The sequence below is a fragment of the Haemaphysalis longicornis genome, unplaced genomic scaffold, assembly GCF_048455015.1.
Source record: "Haemaphysalis longicornis isolate Haplotype H1 unplaced genomic scaffold, Haemaphysalis longicornis Haplotype H1 scaffold_12, whole genome shotgun sequence".
NCBI lineage: Eukaryota > Metazoa > Arthropoda > Arachnida > Ixodida > Ixodidae > Haemaphysalis > Haemaphysalis longicornis.
Window position 1 is genome coordinate 80,911,253 of NW_027526225.1, and position 20,581 is coordinate 80,931,833.

Consider the following 20,581-nt stretch of genomic DNA (forward strand, 5'->3'; position numbering starts at 1 on the left):
GAAAAAATAAACTGTTCAAAAGCGGAGAGAATGGTATTAAGAGAGCATCAGAGCTTCACCCTGGTGCACTTACCAGATTTAACCGCGGGAAACTGTTACGAAGAGGAAACTCGTGTTCCAACGCAAGACAGCCCGGACCATGGTCTTCGAAACAGAACAACGTTCGAACCCGGTAACAAGTCATACGAGCGGATAAATGTCTAGTCGCCCTCTCTGCGGAGGAATTAACTGAGACAAAACGTTCAGAGAAATGCTTGCACAGCCAGCGTCACAAGACTATACGGGGGATTCAGGCGACACGGAAGAAATATAGCAAGAGAAAGGCGTTGCCGACCCCGGAGTTTTCAAAATTTGCCCCGTCCGCCACTAAAAACGTCATTAGTACGCCGCCGCCAAAACGTCGAAAGAGCTCGCAGTAGAGCGTTACGGCAGCATCCAATATAAACACCTTAATCTCTCTGTGACGCTCTCTTATATTTCTATCTACTCCGACCAGTTGCCGAGTCGCCTCTCAGAGCTCAATAAATATATAATAACCCGCAGCTGTTCTCTCAGCTTCGAGCTTCGGTTGAAACACCGGGACGCAGTTTAAAAATATCCTCCCTCGCTTCCGACACGACGCCAGCGACGGGTTTTGGCAATGCTCGGAACCAAGAAACGTTGCAGTGAAAGCCGAAGCGCAGGAGCAGGGAACAAAAAGACGACGGGAAGTGAAGAACGGAAATGGGAAAGAGTCCCTCGCTCGAGGCCAATATAAGAGACCCGGGTTACAGATAGAGTCGCCCGCTATACAGAAGCCGTTTTCAAAAGTTTCCAGCGGCGTTCCGCCAGCCAGTATATACACCCTTTATCCTCCAAATCTCGCTCGGAATTCGATTGCCGCCGACGCCGCGCTTTTCCTCTTTATCCTTTAATGCTCGATTCCCTCCGCATCCCCACCTCCCGCCACCCTCATCCCGGTTGCGGGTCGACAAACAAGCGACGGTTACTTCAGCCACGCTCGTAGACGCGAAGTTCGCTTCTATTTCTAGTCTTCCCGTTTGCGAAAGTTGAACTGAGAGACGAGAAAGCGACAGCAGAACATAAAAAAAACAAGTGGAGGCGAATGAGGGGCTGCGAACGTTAGGTATATGAAAGAGATGGCTGCGACGCGTTCCCAAATAAGACTCGACAACAGCGGAGGCACGTGTATACAATACACGATACCCAGCAGCAACCTTCGGGGGCACCGACTAAGTCGACAGCAGACAGACGCCGGTATGCTTCCCAATGCGACATGTGTCCGCTAATAAATCCTGTTTTGGACCTAACTGCCGGCGAATGTCGAACGGATTTGTCAAGAGTTAGGCGATGCGTTAAACCAGTTTGCTGTTCTCTCATTTTCAGCCCTTTCAATTCTAAACAGGAGCACGGCGGATTATGAAGAAATTGCTGGTGAGTACTTAAAAACCACGTAAACTACACACCGGGACACAGAACTACCCAGCCAACTTGTTTTCTTGACAGCCTTAAGAGAAAAGAAGTTTCCGATTGCGCACAGCCAGTGGGGAAACATGAACGTCAGCCTTGGGTTACTTTGATACTGATAGGTAATTTGTTGAACGTTTACTCCAATAACGATAACATGGGGTTCACTAGTTATTTTATTTTTCTAAATAAAGATGCTCCGCCTGTTTTGCAATGTCAAAACACTTGTTAATTAGGAATTATTAGGCCACACTACAGTGCTTGATGGCATAACAGCACATAATAACAGAACGTTGCGTCCCGTATTTTTTTTTTTTTTAGTGTGAAGTTTGCTTTGTTATTCGACAATGTCACACCAACTCGCTTAATTATAACCCTCTTGCCGGAGTACACTCTGAGGGAGACCAGGGTGCTTCGATAATATCTTGACGCGCACTCTTTTAAAGAACACCCGTTTATTTGGACGAAACTGCTCTCAGTGCAATAACCGGGGACCGGAGCGGCGGAAGCTTGAGAAAGAAGCGCAGGAGCACTGTGTCCCAATAGCCGGGGCACCACTGTCCCAGGATGATGACCATCAAGCATGAAAGTGCATCGTCGTCGTAATCACCTTTCGCTGGACAGCGTCAGGACACGAATTCATTTCGTCCTCTTAGCCTGCGTCACGCCGTCAAAACAAAAATCCCGTAATATAACTGTGGCCGGAAAAGAAAAGTAGCCAGGATATCGCCTATGCTTTCGCATTTTAAAGTACGCCGCTGTACCTACTACCTATCTAACTCAGTATCTCCGTTTCTTCAAATGACGTCAAAACGTGCGTGTGCCATTTTGTTCACGTCAATATAGTATTACCGGCGCTCGCGATCTGCTGTTACACGTTGTCGCCCTACTTTAGAAGAGAGTCAACATTTCAGCTGGTGTTATATTACCTTTAAAGTTCATCTTCGCCCCATCTGCGCCCTAGTTTATATTACGTTATCAATAGTTAGCTTGAGTGCCCGAATTTACCTAGTCCTCTGGCTGCCACGCACGATGACTGTTCCTATTACCACCATCGCTAATCACCATTATCATTTACACATTTTGATGGTTCAGTTTTCCCGCTTACGTACACAGGGACAAACCTACCTGCCGACAAGCTACCCAGCCTCTTCCAGAAAATCTCTCCGGAGTAAAGCTTCCCACTTGCAATCCCCAATAAAGTAATGAGTTCACTAATGAGGAAGCGCATACCGGTCACGTCTCCATGTGCAGTTGTTTGCGTACTATATTTCACCTCGCTGACAGCGCAATGAAATCCTCTCCCGTGTACAGACCCCAAATTTGGTTTCGAATTTCGCGCCAATGCTATTACACGCGCGGCGCAAGGGCGCGATAATTGAGACGAGCGCACGTCAATCAAGAGGCCCACATAGCGAGCCACGCCTTCGTAACCAGATGCGGAAAGAGAAACGGCCGCGCTGACAGCCATCCTGGTGCCGTAATTAGAAGCCAGCGCGGTACGCACACACAGTGTAAAAACATAGAAAGCAAAGCGGTTTCTTTAACACCGAAGAACGCGACAACGACAGCGTGGCATGCCGGAGCAACAAGCAGATAGTAAGACTCCCAGGACGAGGCATCCGTGAACGCGTACAACGCGCTACGTGAACAAAAGGCGAAAATGAAGACTCCTTCGCTCCTGTGCTTTCCTACCTCCGACAACCGTCGTATCTTCTGCCCTACCGTCCGACTTCTTGTTTTATTTAAGGCTCGCTCCCCTTTTTTGGTCTCTCCTCTCCAGCTTCCTCTTCTTCCATTCGGGTTCCACTGGGCCGTCGTAATCAGCAAGGATTAATTAGCCGCCTCGCAACGAAACGGAAGAGGGATGCGGAGGCTGCACAGTAACAGAGCCGTATACACGTGTGTGACTACGCTGCTCTGCATCCTCCGCATCCTCTCCATCCTCCGCTCATCTTCCCCGCCTTTCCTCTGACGGGCTCGGTGTAAGGAACCGTCTCGCGGAGGACCGAGTCTTCGTACAGCCCGCCCAACCATCTGAGCTCCCAGGGGTGCCGGGGAGTAAAAATTCGTAATTTAATTCTGTCCCATTAGAGAGGAGCTGGTCACGTGACGACTGCACGAGGAAGACTGCCGGACCCCTCGCGAACGTGCCTTGCTCTTCCCGGAGCCATCCTTTTCTTTTCTGTGTATTATCCTTTTTCTTTTCTGGGGTGCTAAGTTATGCGCTCTGCCGTGATGGCGGGCGGGGGAGTCCCGAACTAAACGTACGGTTAGGGAAGAGGGGACGAGAATCTCCCGAGCAGCCCATGGGACTCGTAACCCGCCTTTATTCCGACACTACCACGTCCTTTCATTCGGTATTTTTACTTAAGATATAATGCTCTTTTTTATCTTTTCTGATGCTCTAGATCGGATGCTGGGGAACCATTTATGATTAATTACCACCGGCGCACACTATTTTTAGGGGCGAAGCCCCTTAGAAGCTGGGGCTGTTGGCGTCTCCTGTCGTCGTCGTCGTAACCGTCGTCTCATGTAGTCACGGTACAAAAACACCGGGGAAACTCGGTTCCGCCTCGCGCTAGAACGTAACCCGCACTAAGAGAACACACCGGGACACTGGTTTTACGCCTTGCGCTGGAGCGCTTCGTAACGCGCACTAAAAAAAAGCACCGGCACACTCGTTTACGCCTCGCGCTGGAGTGCTTCGTGCTTCAAAGACAAGATACTTTACAGCAAAGCTGTATATACCTGTACCCCCCAACGGTTTCATCTCCGTTGGCAAAAACACCAAGGCGCCAAGAATACACTTGCACTCTGCATGCCCCCCCCAGGTTTCACCTTAGTGGAGACGGCCCGGGATTTTTTTTTCTTTGTTTACTAACCCTTACAAGCGGAATTTGTACCGATTCCGACCAAGAGAAGCTTCGCTGTAAAAAAAAAAAAAAAAAAAAAAAAAAGAAATGCGTGGGCTCACCATGAACGACGAGATACGCAGGCTCAGAGTGCGTCACCCCGTGGGCGTTCCTGGCGATGCAGCGATAGGGTCCCGATTCTGCGACGTCCACACCGTCTAGAACGAGGGTGCCGTTGTCCAGCTGGCGCCAGGGCGAGCTCCCCTGACTGGATAGGTTGCCGCCATTAAACTGCCACAAGATTTCGACGGCATTGCCGCCTTCGGAGGAGGAAGACGATTCCACGAGACAAGAGAAGGTAACGTGCGCACCCCGGACTACGGTGCGGTTTCGGGGACCGTCGACCATCACCGGCCCTGCAGCGAAAAGGAGGGAAAGGGAAGTGTAATCGTCCGCCTTCTACGCCTAGCATTTCGAGACATCACATTGCTCTCATTATTTAACTGACTAAAAGCCGTTAAGTAAAGCAATGTTTTTCCACTGTTATTACTAAAGTGCTTCCTGAGCAAGGCAGTCAATTTTTAAACAAGGAGCCGTGAAGAGATCGATACTTCGATGCAAAAAAAAAAAAACACATCAAAGCCCCTGAGGAAGACGGTTAAAACGCGAAGCTTTCTCCAATGCAACATGAGTCAAAGTCAAAGTCCAAAATCCAGACTTCTCAAAGTCCAAATCCAAATCCAACGTCTTTAAGCGTGTCGGAACGGCGCATTCGGATGGAAGTCGGCGTCATAACGCGAGGGACCCAGGTTCGATTCCGACCACTGGAAGCGATTTGTTTTTTTGTTTTTTTTTTTTTTCAGAGGCGCTTGATGTGCCCTTGTGGAAACCCACTGTGTAAGTTGGCTTTTTTGCAGTGCATTTTGGGCGCAACGATGGACGGAAAACGTGAAGAACGGAAAGCTTCGCTTTAAATAATTAGATCCACAAAACGAGGTTGCATACAAGTAACGTACAAATGTATGCGCTGAACGCGCTAAATGTCAGGTTAAGTTTCGTCGTACCGCATAATGCTAGCATGCAGTTAAGACGCGCATCTGGCTTAAGTGCGGAGCACTTTACGGGCTCGCCTTGACGTCTTAGCTCGCTCGCTGGACCCAAGTAGAGCCACACGGCGTTCCGTCGTCGCGGCGTAACCCAGAGGCTTCTAAAACCAAGAGGTTTAAATAGCCATACGTGTTCGAAACTCGTGAACCGCTGGCGCTTGTCCTGCATCCCCCCGTTGTTTGACGCGAAGAAACCTGCAGGTACATTTGAGGCAAAATATACGTAATTTACCGGCAGCGCCCGCGTTCATTTAGTTAGGAACTCTCGTGGGGTTGGTTTTTACAATAATAAAGCGAAAAGCAGTGGCAGTGCAACGCCGGCGCGTGAGGAAAAGCAAGCATAACAAGAACAGAACTCCCGCTGGCGCAGTTTCAGGCAGGGAGCGCGCGAGCACTGCGAAGGCGGGAAATTTGAAATGCGTTGCACAAACCTCCGTTGATTTCATCTGCAGAAGAATGAGACAGGGCGGCGAAGATCGTGATGGGTGGTACGAAAGAGCGGATAACGGCGCCACAGCCCATTATGGAGAATCACTCTTCTGCACTGCCGACAGCTTTCGCATTGAACGGCTTTAAGTTTTTTCTTATTTCCCCTAGGACGCCATCGGTAACGTCATGTAGTGGATAGTATGAAAGTTCGCCAATCTTCTTTGTTTTGTTTTGTTTTTTTTGTCGCGTAAACTGCGGCACCGTAATTATCAGAATCTTTACAACCACGTTGCGCTGAACTTAAACTTCTAGCCTGTCATCGACCAGACAGTGCATACAAAACTACAGAGCGAACGCAGTACACAAAATTCCTTCCTGCTCCATGATTTATTTTTTGCTGGCATGTCAGGATGCTAACGAGGTATGAATGACACTTCGCCGACGCTATCCGGAACACTGCCGGAATGAAGTCCCGGCTAAATAACTACTTCGCAAAAAATAGAACAAATGGTAATATATGTCCAGAAAAAGAGAAAGAAATAAAAGATCCATGGCAGCAAAAAAAAAAAAAAAAGCATCGGTAGCTTTGAGGCAGTGACACGAATGTGAAAATATTGAACAACCCCGCCAAAACGCTTCCCTCTCATGAGCGAGAAGCTACTGACAACAGCGATATCGCCATCGCCACCATCAGCATGCGGCCCTAAACGAACGCAAAGCGCCAAGCGTGCTAGCTCGCTTCGAAGCGAGCGCCCGGGAGAAGGAGAGCGCGGCCATCTCCATCAAATCGCCGACCCTCTTTGCAACAAGCCGCGAGTGATACATTCATTTTCCCGCCGTCTTCAAAGCGCGATGTATAACGTCGGGCAACGCGCGCCCCGCTGCTAAACCCACGCGCCGACTCGGGAAGCACCCAGAAAAACATCGCGCATCAACTCCAAACAAGCCCCGTATTCATCAGCCGTGTTCAGCGAACGAGCGAGCATCGCTCGAGCGCGAGGAGACGTCGTCAGCAGAAGCGCGGGAAGAGATTCCCGTAAGGCCGCAGTATAAAACGGCGGAGGAAGAAATGAAAAAGAAAAGTAAAAATGATGGCGAAGGAGGAAAGCGGGGATGTAGATGCTCCCTAACTGTTCCACCCCTATGCAAGCCGGTCGTCGCCGTCAACGTCGGAACCAGAGGCGTCTGCAAAACGCTGATTATAATTATGGCGCAAACGTACACGGGGAAAGAGGGAAAGATGAGGCGGCGGAAAGGGAAGAGCCCGGGGAACAAGGGTTCGGTAACCGCGCCGTTCGTACACACCGAGCACTTTTTCCCCACTGCTCCCAAAGCGTTAATTACGAACCCCATTTTCGTTGCAATTCCCCTCCTCCTCTCCTATTTCCCTCTCCCATCGCTCCCCGCCCCTTTCGTCTCATCGTTTCCCGTGCCTCCTTACCCTTTCCAGTATTTAGCGGAGCGTAGCGACTAGCCGCTGCGGCTGGCGTCGCTAACGCGACGAGCGCTCCGCGAGTGTCTACGACGGCTCCGTCCGAAGTCGTTACCGCCGCAAAATTACGGTCATGGAACCGGAATTTGAGGATACGACGACACGGCGGAAGAAGATTAGAGCATTCGACGTCTAAGAAGTCCATTTGTATATACCGGCAGGCGAGTTTCCTTTCTTCCGTTGAGTTTTGTTAACAGTTCGCCTCAAGAAGACGTACGCAGCGGCGCGGCGTTGTACTCGACATGCTGCGAACGCGCGCAAGACCTAGGAGCGGTGTGGTATGTAACGTGCTCCAATACGCTTAACGGCTGACGCGGGGAAGCCTTGAAAGGCATTAAGAGATTTGAGTCAAGGTTTGTAGTGATGATAGGTCGTCCACCCACTGCAGTAAAAAATTACATAAGGCATGCTGCAATTCTTATTTGTCAAAGGGGGAAAAAACTTAATCCATACAAACAAGAATAGAATGCCGTAAAATTTGGTGATATGTTGAAGCTGCACACCGTTCCGCATTTAAAAAATTTCCTGGCCATCTCCACTAGCGTGAAACCTGGGGAGGAGCGAAGCATGCAGTGCACAAGTGTATTCTTGGCGTCTTGGCGTTTTTGCCAACGGAGATGAAACCATTGGGGGGGTAGTAGTATACAGCTTTGCTGTAATACTCTCTTGTCTCTGAAGCACGAAGCTCTCAAACGGGAGGCGTAAACGATAGTCTCGTTGTATTTTTAGTACGCGTTACATTCTAGCGCGAGTCGTAAACGAGTTTACCGGTGTTTTAGTACCGTGAATACATGAGACGACGATTACGACGACTACAGGAGACACCAAAAGCCCCAGCCCCTAAAATAGTGGTTCATTAACTGGAGTTGCTTCATTGTACCAGGGCACTAGGAGGCCAAAATGCCGGTAAAATTAAGCGAGAAATGGCTCAGGTTTAACACCTGCAGACCTAGTCATCAGGAGTGAAAAGTGAAGCGCACGCACAGACGGCGTAGCCAGCGCGCCATCACGGCGAAACTGAGCGACCGAGCGCCGGCGAAGCAGCCGTTAAACGCTCACAGTCACGTGGTACAGTAGCGACGAAGCTCCGAGGGAGCGCAGCTGCAACGGCGCTCTCACGTGGCGTAACGTCAGACCTGCCCCACTTGCGCTCTGGCGGCTCAAGGTCATTGCGACGAGATCAATGACCTTCCTAAACATGGTCATGGAATAGTAGAGCTTTCGCCCTAAAAATGGAGGAACGCAACGAAACGCAATCTCTCTGTTTCATTTTGGTTCTTACTAAGCGTGTTCATGAGAAAATGTTAACTCCTATGAACCTTCTCGTAAGTGCTAGTACTCTGCCAATGTGGGGGCCGCTATGCATCTTGTTCATAAGCGCTGATTGCACAGCTATTTTTCGCAACTCAAAGAGTCCCTTCAGCTCAAATAGGCCCCATTACAGCAGCCCTTAAATATGGACAACCAAGGAGCACTGCCGGATTTCGACACAAAATCAACCCGTTATAACATATTTTCTAGCATAACTCTGACCGGCAGTCCATGCGTATTTTTGGACCTGTTTATTACGTTGTTGCTGACAAGCACAATAACGCGGTCCACTCCCTACAGATAGTCACCAGAGTCCTATCCCGACCACGGTCTCGGCTCTTGGTTTGTTTTGCTTTGTTTTTCTTTTTTAGTTCGTAATACAAAATAGCTTAGCTGCAGGAGCGAAAGTCGCACGTCCTGTAACAATAAAGGTTATGCTTTTTTCCCACAAAACTTTCCAACTTGTTCGAAGGAGAAGTAAGAAAGCTGACCCCACAGCTCACGTCATCATTTTCTTCGTCTTCATTATTTCGCACGTCCTGTAACAATAAATATCACGTTTTTTTTACAAAACTATTCAACCCATTCGAAGCCGAAGTCAGAAAGCTGGCCCCACTGCTTACGTCATTATCATCATCGTCTTAATAATCATCTTTATTTCTAGGTGCCCACCAACAGCACACGCCGCGTCTTGCCTGCCCACTACGTGCAAGCAAGCGATAGACGAAGCCGGCTGGGCTCCACATCCACGCACTCAAGTTAATAAGCGAAGCGGCTGGAGCCGGCAAGGAAGCACTTTTTATCGGCGCTTCCCGAAGGTGCGGCGGCAGCGCCAGTCACGTGGCCTTACAGTTGTAAACTAGGAATTCCACCGCCTCACCGCCAGCTCGTTTACAATTTAATGGGCCACCACCACTCGGGCGCAAAAAGGAGCACACTTTTCTAAATTTGAAAGCGATACTGCAACACCAATTAATCTTTCATCGAGCACTTCTCCCAACCCTCTCTCTTGCCCTCAGCCACCTTCCCCTCACTCAATTATCGCACGTTTCGCAACACAGTAAAAAAAAAATGCGACGTCCAAAACAAACAGCTTAGTCACACAACTTAATATCCCTCGACATGCTTGCTGCAACGTCGTAGTAAAATCCGCTTCAATGTAGTCTAATGCTGTCGCCGTGGAGGGGCGTGGAATCGACGATACGATGCTGACTGATAAAGAAACAGACTGTTCGCAAGTATTTACAGGGCGAAAACAAAACAGGAACAAATACAAGACAAAAGAAGCGCATAAAAAGGTATCGCCGCTGAGTACCCAACAGGCCCGCAAGCTACAAAATGTGCCAGACTGTCACAGGGTTGTCAAGGTGGGGTTCTGGGGCCTAGACACCGCCCCTGTTGCATCTTCTGTTTGCAACTCCGGACGGGAAAATTGCGCAGGAAACTGCGGGAAACTGCGAACTTGCGCGCGAAAAACGAACACGAAAGAAGAGGGCATTATCTACGCCTTCATCACTACAACCGTAACCCATTATGAGGGCCTCGTTTGGCTTATATACAGTAAAACAAAATCTGGAAGAGGAATAACCAGCCTCTCTGCGATCGGCTATTGAGAGTACTTCTACAGATACGCCGAAAGTAAGCTTGAGTTTAATACGAAGATTTATCGTTTATAAAATACAAAAAACCAGTGACCTGCGTTCGATTACTCGTTCATACCTGAAAATGTGATGCTGGCGCGGCGGCGATCTAGTGCTAGGACGCGAATACGAATGCGTTAACGTAACCAAAACATGAACTGATATAATAGGCGAACCAATTTCATCAATGATGCAGTTTCGCGTGGTAAGTACAACAACGTACATGAAAGTACTCGAAACAAGCGCAAAGAACCGGTAACAAGAAGAATAACAGACAAACAATGCAACGCCCGAATTATAACAAACATTCAAAATTCACAGCTTAACGCTCTGATAGTGAAAACAAAGACAACGCGTCGTTGCCTCCTCCTGGAGTCTATCCCCTAAGCTTCGATATAGACACATATAATTCGATTAAGCCCATCAAATCAAGCTGGCTTTATAAACGCTCATCATTATTGTTGTTTTGTGCGCACATCGTGAATTAATCGGTGGTTTCTATCTTCCTGTCGTGAGATTATAATTAGTCGCACAGAGAGAAAAATTAGTATTTATTGGAGAGTTCAGCTCCAACAAAAGAGAAATTGGTTATTACAAACTTTGTAAGAATGGTTTTCTTAATGAAACCACGAGGTCAGAAGTACATTCAAAGGGCAACGGCTGAAAAATCATTCGCGCTCAGGAAACTAGTTGCTATGAATAGTACATATGTGTTCATACAGCAGAAATATGCCAAGAATACACATATATACATGCATACATACGTACATACATACATACATACATACATACATACATACATACATACATACATACATACATACATACATACATACATACGCACATATATACATGCATACATACGTACATACATACATACATACATACATACATACATACATACATACATACATACATACATACATACATACATACATACATACATACATACATACATACACATGTTTCTCTACAATTACAATACCCAACAAGTATAGTTAATACGTGAACAAGTAAATCAATAAATTACAGATAAAAAGGCACCATCTCTGGTGCGCAATACCACAAACAAGCCCGGCCCTACCCCCAACAGTGTTTACTAAAACCTCAACAAGCGCTCTATAATGATAGTAAATGATTTTTGTGCGGTAACTTGTTTACTTGAACACATATTTAACCCGGCACGTATAAAACATATCTCACGTTCGAATTCCCAGAAAAAATGGCCCGAAAGAAGCACTGAAATTTAACGGCTGAGAAACAAGAAACGAGGTTAACGGCCGCGCGTACACACGACGCCAGCGGAGCAAGACGCCAGACAGCCAAAAAAAAAAAAAAAAACGCGACGCCTGTTTTGCTTCTAGAATCGACTGTACGCCAGATTTGTTAAAGGGCATAAATAAAGCCACTCCGAACTTTAAATTTCTTGGCAGCCTAGAAAACGTAAAAATTCCCGTCTAAGGTAAGCGCCTTCAAGAAGACAAAGCGTCGTGCTCAACGCACTGGATCGAAATATTTCGAGTCTAGACGCGAAGTAAACAACGATCGGCTGACGTTCTGCGCAAGCAGCGAATTCACCCGGCAGCTGTGGAAGGTGGCGTTATTGAACGCAACGAAGTGCGGCTTGTTTGACTTGCAGACTGAGAGGGGGAAAAATATTTCCTTTCGCCGCACGAAAGAAGGTACAGAGGTGAGCGAGCTTTGGCTTTCAACAGGCAGAAATAAGGCGGCGATTGGAAATCTTGATCAAGGGTTCAAACACCCTCTGCACGTTGGAACATTCTTTTTTTCTTTTTCCTTTCCGGACCCAGCAACCATGCATGGCATTCGAGTTTCTCAAGCTCCTCGAAAGCTGGTCAGCAAGTTTTGTGTCTTTAGCGACAAATCTTCCGTTTCTTATACTTCCAGCTGAACTTTTAGAACAACTCACAAGCAGTTTTTGTCCTTGTGTAACCCATCACATTGTAGAATTGTTTCATTTCTTTTTCTATTTTTACGCAACAATTCTTCCAAATTTCGCGCCTTCCAAGTCTGGAAAACAAGTTGTCTCCTTCACACAACATTCGTTTGAAACCTTCAGCAAACTTTCATCTTTCCACTTCTCTTCGTGCATATATTTCACCGTTATGTCACCTGAGATTTTTAATCCTTTTAGCTCAGCCTTCTACTATTGCCCTTAAAATTTACCCCTGACTGCTCGTGTCTTGAGTAGGGCGCATTGATTTCTTACTTTTTACCTGGGCATCAAAACCGAAAAGGGGTTCTGTAAGAGGACGAACAAACAAAAAGGACCTCATGTATTTGTACAAGGGGAGATATTCAATTCACCGAAGCGCAAGGTGTGTGCCGGAGACCAACCGTTTGCGCAAACACTTGAACGCTCGCGGAAAGGACACGCCAGCAGAACGCGCTTTCCTGTCTTTATATGCAGTGCGAACATTTCGTCGCCTCCTCGAAGTTATCGAACGAGTGAGCTTTTGCGTTTCATTTCACATAACTTCGTTCCGCGCCATCCTTACGGCGGGCTCTGCTTCACAGCCTGGAGTTGAGGATATATTTGACGCGTTCGTGTTTGCGCGCACGAGCATATTGCTGCAACTGAAAAAGAAGAAAAGAAAAAAAAAAGGCCGGCCCTGATAGACCCCCGATAGAAGCTCGAGTGACGTCACTCAAGCGCGCGGAATGCAACACCGAAAAAGATGAAAAAATTTTTAACACAAGCTCGTAGGAGGGCCCGGGATTAATTTTTACCACCTGGGCATCTTTAACGTGCGCCGAAATCTCGAACACACGCGCATTTTCGCTTTCCGCCTCCACCAGCGCAAGCCCCTAGGTTGGCTGATGGGTATAGAGCAGCACAAATAAGACGGGGCACCTTGTAACCCCCTGATCTTAGTACTAAATGCTCTTGTTGATTGCGTTCTAAAAAATTTTCAGATTCCGAAAAAAAAAAAAAGCAGCATCTCCCCTTCGTGGATGATGGCGAAGGTGCGGAATACGGGGACTCGAAATGACATCCAAGTTGCGCCCCGAGTGACATCTGATTTGCGCCCCGACCGTCATTCGATTTGAGCTGTGAGTTGCACCTTGATTATTCCCTAAATGAAACTGCAACTCACGGCTCAAATCGAATTTAGCTTGATTTCCGCTGGATGGTGGTGTGCGCACGGATGGACGCGGACGGACATTGGGAGGTCCTAAGGTACTCCGCACCGTTACAGGCGAGGGAGTAAGCCGTTTGACTCTCGGGTACTAACTCACGGTCGTAGCCCGATGGGTAGGACAACTGACACTAACTCTGTCTGGGCTACCAGACACAGGCTCGAATCTTGCCGGTGCCAGTGTGATTTTTTGCGATTGTAACTGCTACGCGCACAGACGCGTACTGACATTGTGCGGTCCTAAGGTACTCAGCAACTAAAAAAAAAAAAAAAAAACGTTGGACGCGGGTTCGATTCCCGGCCGCGACGTCCGCTTTTCCGATGGAGGCGAAAAGCAAAAACACCCGTGTGTACGAGATTTCGGCGCACGTTAAAGATCCCCAGGTGGCCAAAATTACTCCGGAGCCCTCCACACCGGCACGCCTCATCGCCTGCGGTGCGCCGGCGCGTTAAACCCTACAATCAATCAAATTAAAAGGTAGTTGAGAAAAGTGTTGCAGGGCCCCTTGAAGGCGAATGGCTGCTACCGTGCGCTGTTCTCCAGCGAAGACACACTAGCCAAAATCCGCCATTAGCAGTCCACAGTTTCTCAGTCACCCGATATCGCAAGCCCGTTACAGCTAGCCGTTCGACGCAGGCACCCAGAGCCTCGAAGCAATGACGCAAGCACAACGCCCGCTACCTACACGACGGCGCACGCGTGTACGGGCCATTTGCATGGCGTGCTGCGCCAAAGCCGGGCCTGGTGCGCGGGCGATTAAAATCCAATCAGTTGGATTCGGGAGAGCAGCGGGTGCGGTTGACGGCGGCCTAACTACGCGTGCTCTACGGGGAACCTACGCAGGTTCCGGGGAGCCGCTGTTTTCTCTCTCAATTTGGCAGAAACTTCGGCCCGAGGAACTCATTTTGTAGGCTGCCTTGGTGAGACGAAGAACCTATTAAGAGCTTGGAGTGACCTTGGAGGCGAGGAACACGAAAGTTAGACCAGGAGGCACTGTTGCCTAGTTCCACAACAGACGGCTTTCTAATCATGACAAAGTAGAAAAAAAAAAAGGTGTGTGTGTTTGGGTGGGGGGCAGTGCCTGTGTGTGGCGTTTCGCGTTCGTTAAGTAAGACCGAATGGCCTAATTTAAGACAGAAGCACCTTATCATTGGTTAGGCTCGTTAAACCCCAAATTAGAATTCGAGTACTACGAAGCCAGGCTTAAAGCCACTTGCTAAAATCCTGCGAGTATGGCTACAACGATGCTAACAACGTAAGAGCGGATGCCGCGTCATGCACGCCACCGTCAATTTCGTTTGCTTTCGCATGTGGCATCGTCGTTTTTGTTTATTATCCTAAAGGCTATTCCGTAAACCTCTACACACGCGTCAAGCCTTGTTGCAATATCAGCTTAATCGAATGTGCCCTTATTCGACCCGTCGCGTTCGACTTGCTTGTTCAACCTACTCCACCTGTCAAGCCTTGCAGGATAATGCTACATATTCGCACATTTTGGAAGCTTGATGATCCCGTCTTCCCGTCTTTCGTGTTAAACAATCGCGCGAAATTTATGCGTACCCCGGTATTGCACGCAGTAATAGGACACGGTTATTTTCGCCTAATAAGGACACGTAGAGCCCATCGGCAAGTATCGAAAACAACGAAGAACCTAACTACTAAAGCGGTAAGCACGAGATAACGTTCGCACAACGAAACGAAAAAAAAAAGTGACTGCGTATCTGTTTACTTCCTTGCAAATGTCGTCGAAACACGATAGTCTTATATTGCCTTTCCCATGTGTAAATACCCCCCTCTCCACTCCCTTCCTACTTCTCACGCTCTTCCGCTCCCGTGTCGCTCTTACCCCAATAAACACAGTGGAGTTTTGCTCAAGCTCAGTCAATTTTCCCGCGTTCCACTTCTCACAAGCCATCTACTAGGACTTTTCGCTACTGTTGGACCTGGATTGCCGCTACGAAGTCCAGGCTTCAGCTTTAGCGCTTTTTTGTACTTTTTGGTTAAAACATAAGAGTTCTAGCTTACGGTGTGTACCCTGTGTTCCGTGCGTGCCGTGTGTACCGGGGAACCAACGGGCATGTGCGCATTCGCTCAGGTAGAATGGCTGAGTTCCGCTGACGGGCGGACCCGGCCTCGCTGTGCACCCGCATTCGTTCCGGTGAGCGGTGGCTCTTCTCGCCATGCTCGCGAGCGCAGGCACAGTCGGGTCCCAGTAGACACGGTACACGCGGAAAGCTAAAACTCTATTGTTTTCAGTGCGTCTGTTTTTTTTTTTTTTCATTTGTTATCGCAAAAATCAAGCAGTCATCTCTATTTATTTAAAAGAAGACTGCAAGTGGAACCTATGTATTGATGTTGTGGCTCAAATATGCAATTTTTCTTGCTGAGCGACGTTGATAATTATGAAGTATTGCACCAGATTTAGTGGCTTGGAATGGTTTTGCCTAAAAAACCTCTCGTTCAAGTATTCTTCTAACTTTTGGCAGAAAGACTGAATCGACGGAGGGAGGGAGGGAAAAAGGGAGAGAAGAGAAGGAGGGGGAGAGACGGGGAAGGGAGGAGGAGGAGAGGGAGGGGCGGACGGACGGACGGATGGACGGACAGATAGACAGACAGAGCAAAATTTTACACTTTAAGTAGCCCAGCAAAGGACTGTCGTCTTTAAAACAAAACCATAATGAAAGCACCTTTCTTAAGACAAAGATGGTTAAAATGTGAACCTTCGTCCCATGCAACCTGAATCAAAGTCAAATTCCAAAATCTACCCTCCCAAAGTCCACATCAACTCAGCAAAATTGCAAAGCCAACGTTGAACCATAAACCACCAAAGCCCAAACCTGCTAATTATTTTTACCCTCATCATCACTTTCCTGCGGTGTGTTTAAAGTTGGCTTTGCTGCAGTGCGTTTTCCACGGGCGAACGGCGCCACCAGTGAGGCATTGGAAAGCGCCGCTTTAAACGCGAGCGAACAATAAGAGCACGTCACTTAACCCCCTTTGAGGTTCTCACCTTCGCCCTGGAAGCCCGCATTTCGCGAACGACTTCGTCCGTAAGCAGCCTGGCAAGTACCACCGTTTACAGTTGCTTGACCAATTATCATCACCGTTTAGTAGAATTATTGACTGTAGGGTTTAGCGCGCCGAAGCAACACAGGCGATGAGGCGCGGCGTAGCGGAGGGCTCCGTATTAATTTTGACCACCTAAGGATCTTTAAACGCGCGCCTAAATCTCGTACATAACGGCGTTTTTGCTTTTTGCCTTCATCAGAACAGCGGCCACCGCGGCCGGGAATCGAACCCGCGTCCTCGTGCTGAGCAGCGCAACGCCTTAACCGATCGCCGTTTAATAGTCGGTACGAATTGGGAACTACGGGGACGGCACCGGCAGGGCTAGCACGCAACACCCGACCTGTCTGTCCACTGGGTGGCCTCCTCGCAACGCGTTTTTGCTTGCCCTCACTCATTGAAAGAGTTTCCCGACCTGTCAACAGCAGCCACGCCCCATAGCACCCGCACGACGTCAACTCCGTGGAAGACCATGGCAGGCGCGACGTTATGACGAACAGGGAGGCACGCCGGGGTCCACGCGACACCTTAACCTCAACAATCCCCCTCCACTGCACTTCCTCACTCACGGCGCTTCCTCATCGTCACCTCGCGCCCTGAGCACTTAATCGTGTTGTCCGAGGTGAATTAGGAAGGAGCACCAACGCGGCAGGAACACAGCCGAGGGCATGGATAGACGGTAGGGAGGCGACGGGGGAGTCGCGAGAGTTGGGAGGGTAGAGACAACGCATCCTCGCGTACGAGGAAATTTAATCTGGCTTCCTCACGCCCTTGCGGGTCCCAATGCAGGCGCGCTGACTGTTTACGTAGAGTAGAGAAGCGGACAAAAGGCGCAGATTAGGGGACTGTAAGGAGTGATAAGGTCCACTATCACTTCGGCGTTGGACCTCTCAAGGCCTTTACACAAACTTAGATAAGAAGGGCGCAAAGGAATACAGTGTCACCTTTCCTAGAATCCAACGATTACAAAGCTCCTCGTGCGGAAGTGTCTGAAAGGATCCACCGCTAAGACGACTCGCTCAAGCAAGTGCATCAAGCGCTGCACTTAAATGAAGGCTGGAAGTACGGCGTTGTTTGCTGTTGCGATAAACCATCTTGGGTTAAGCACAGCGTGAACGGCGGCGAAGAATACGGCTTCTCGAGATCATTCACCATCAGTACATTGGGCTGCCTGTATTAGACGTTAGGATTAGCTACCACAAGCTCAAGCGCGGGAACGTTGCTTATATTGTCTACCATGTTAATGCGAGACATCACTAACCTACCCTACCCTGATTTCGCGATGTGTCTGGCTACACAACACAAATAAAGATAATTCCGAAGCGTCGTAAAATCACACGGTCGTCCCGTCACACGATCACGAGGTCAAAAAGTTATGACTTTACTTAAATGTTCCGTTCCAGCCGGCCTCCCGATCTACTCGGCGTTTATGCATCCAAGCTAATCTTTGTTATCCTTCATCCATCAACCAACACCAAGCACTCTTAAAACATAATCAAGTGGCCACCCGATGGCCGCTCTGCGTTTTGAGCAGTGCATTCGCAAGTTTACAGGCGTTGGAGAGACTAAGTGCAGGTCAGAGTGCAGTAATCACCGCATTAAAACTAAAATAGGAAGAGGCTGAGAAGTAAGAAAATGGGATAGATCCCCCAAGGGGGGGTGGAGGAATAAGAGGATGAAGTGGATGATGATGATTATTATGACGATGATGGTGGGAGGAGGATGAGGAGGAGGAGGAGGAGGAGGAGGAGGAGGAGAAGAAGAAGAAGAAGAAGAAGAAGAAGAAGAAGAAGGAGGAGGAGGAGGAGGAGGAGGAGGAGAAGAAGAAGAAGAAGAAGAAGAAGAAGAAGAAGAAGAAGAAGAAGAAGAAGAAGAAGAAGAAGAAGAAGAAGAAGAAGAAGAAGAAGAAGAAGAAGAAGAAGAAGAAGAAGAAGAAGAAGATTTCAGTAACATGAGGATGGCGCCTCGGCCTAAGTGGGGGTGGGTGGGGAGGGTGGAGTTATGGAAGTCGAAACACGTTTACATGCGCAAATAGACGCCGGTGGCGAAAGCGAGAGTTTGCGATATGGCGCGAAAAAGCAGGGAAACGACTGGAGTGAGAAATACGCATAGAAATACACAGTGCACACCAGCAAGCTCCAAAGGCAGCTTGCACGGACGTATTCTATGCGGGCTACCGTGTCGTGACTACGCAGCTATGATCACTGAGATGAAAGCTCTCTCCGAGTGGCCGAAATTCAAAACCCTTTTAAAATGCGAATGATCGGATGGCTTCACTGTACAGCACCGAGGTATGGCGGGGAATCCCCGAACCGTGTTCGAACTCCCAGTATGATGCACAGAGACGGCGGGCAAAGCGGCGTGCAGCAGCGTTACCATCGCAAAGGCAAACAAACGCGCCGTTCCGCAGCCCCACAGCTGTTTCGCCAGAGACATTGCAGCAGAAACCACTTACGACGTCCGGCCATCGACGGCGCCGGAGGCGGCCGAAACCCGGCGGACCCGCAGGCGATACGTTCGGCTTAATTGCCAATTTTCCCGGAATGGTTCTAATTAGAGGGGAGAGGAGACGGCGATGTGGGAACGCGCTTGGCTGAGAAAGGAGGATCTGCGGAAGAGGAGGTGGAGGAGGAGGCGCGAGAGCACTGACTTCATAGGAGAAAAGGAGAAAAAGAATCGAGGAAGATGGGGTGAGAGGGAGGGAGAAGTGATCGGTAGCAGAACGGCGGCTGTTTATCGCAGCTGTGCGGGCGTGGCTCATCGAAGTGCGGCCGGGGACATCAAAGCGCCGATTTGCTTCTGAAGGTGCTGTGGACTGTAATTGAAGGGACAACCCCACTTACGTCGAGAACATGCTTTTTACCCTTTTGTCGTCTTCCTCTAAGCCTAAGCTGATACACTATTCACCCGAAACTTTCAAATACGAAATTAATTAAATTAGGGCACACCAACATAAAAACTAACCGAGTGAGATAACTAAACGCGAACACACATAGTTTTCCTGTTTATACAAAAAATATTGCGGTGCCGTAAAGTTCTATCAGCACGACTTGACAAATGGCGCAGGTACTGTGCTAGCACTACAGCAAATCAAAGCACTGCTTACACACAGTGTGCCGTCCAAAGCGTTTTTGCAGCAGGCTCCTACCGAGGCTTTAGACGTCATACACATCATCTAGGTGAGCAGTTTTTCAGACAAAACAGGGGGGTAGGAGGTGGCAATTGCTGAAACGCCTCAAGATCGCCCGCGAGGTATTATTAGGAGCGAAGCCCCTTAGGTGCTCGGGCTGATGGAGTCTCCATGTCGTCGTCGTAACCACCGTCTCATGTATCACGGTACTAAAAACACCGGGGACACTCGCTTACGCCTCGCGCTGGAAACGCTTCGTGCTTCAAAGGACACGAGGCTTTTACAGAAAAGCTGTATACCTCCACCCCCCGAAACGGTTTTCATCTCCGTAGGCAAAAGCGCCAAGGCGCCAAGAATACACTTACACCCTGCATGCTTCGACCCTCCCCACATTTCACGTTAGTGGAGATGGCCTGGAATTTTTCGCTAAGCCCGTTAACCTCTCTGGGGTTTCCCAAGCAAAAAAAATTTGTTCAGAAATTTGTTCAGTAATTTTTTTTTTCACAGCTTAGGAAGATAAGTTCCAAGCAGCCCTAGGAAATTAATCAGACGACCTGCAGTGAACCACACAGGAAACACCTCGGCAAACGACATGGAATAAGGCAGTGAACGAGATAAGTTCGGGTAGCGTCAGAACATAAGGACAGAGTTGGGCTGCTGACTCCCTTTTTGAAAAAAAATTACTAACAACGAGGACTGCTTCCGCAAAGCGATGCACTATTCCCAAGATTAAAGGGCTGGATTGCCTCTCTGTCGACCTCCTCATCCCTTCCCTTCACTTTTGTCTTTCTTTTTACAAGGACAAAAAACATATAACATCGTCTGCGAAAACGGTGGGGGCGAGACTGAGATTAAAAGGAGCTCGGCAAACGAAAGGAGCGACTGCAGAACACAGAGGTTCGAAAGAAACTGAAGATCAGCGC

The 20,581-nt window shown here is 48.6% G+C and overlaps 1 protein-coding gene across 1 annotated transcript in view; it reads right to left on the reverse strand.

Moving 5' to 3' along the window:
• The window catches only part of LOC144162859 (muscle, skeletal receptor tyrosine protein kinase-like), a gene marked incomplete in the record, with an annotated part of 645,867 nt that overhangs the window by 397,427 nt on the left and 227,859 nt on the right, over positions 1-20,581 (reverse strand). Inside the window, 1 exon segment of the mRNA XM_077693565.1 lies at positions 4,445-4,738. Coding sequence (XP_077549691.1) covers positions 4,445-4,738 — 294 coding nt within the window.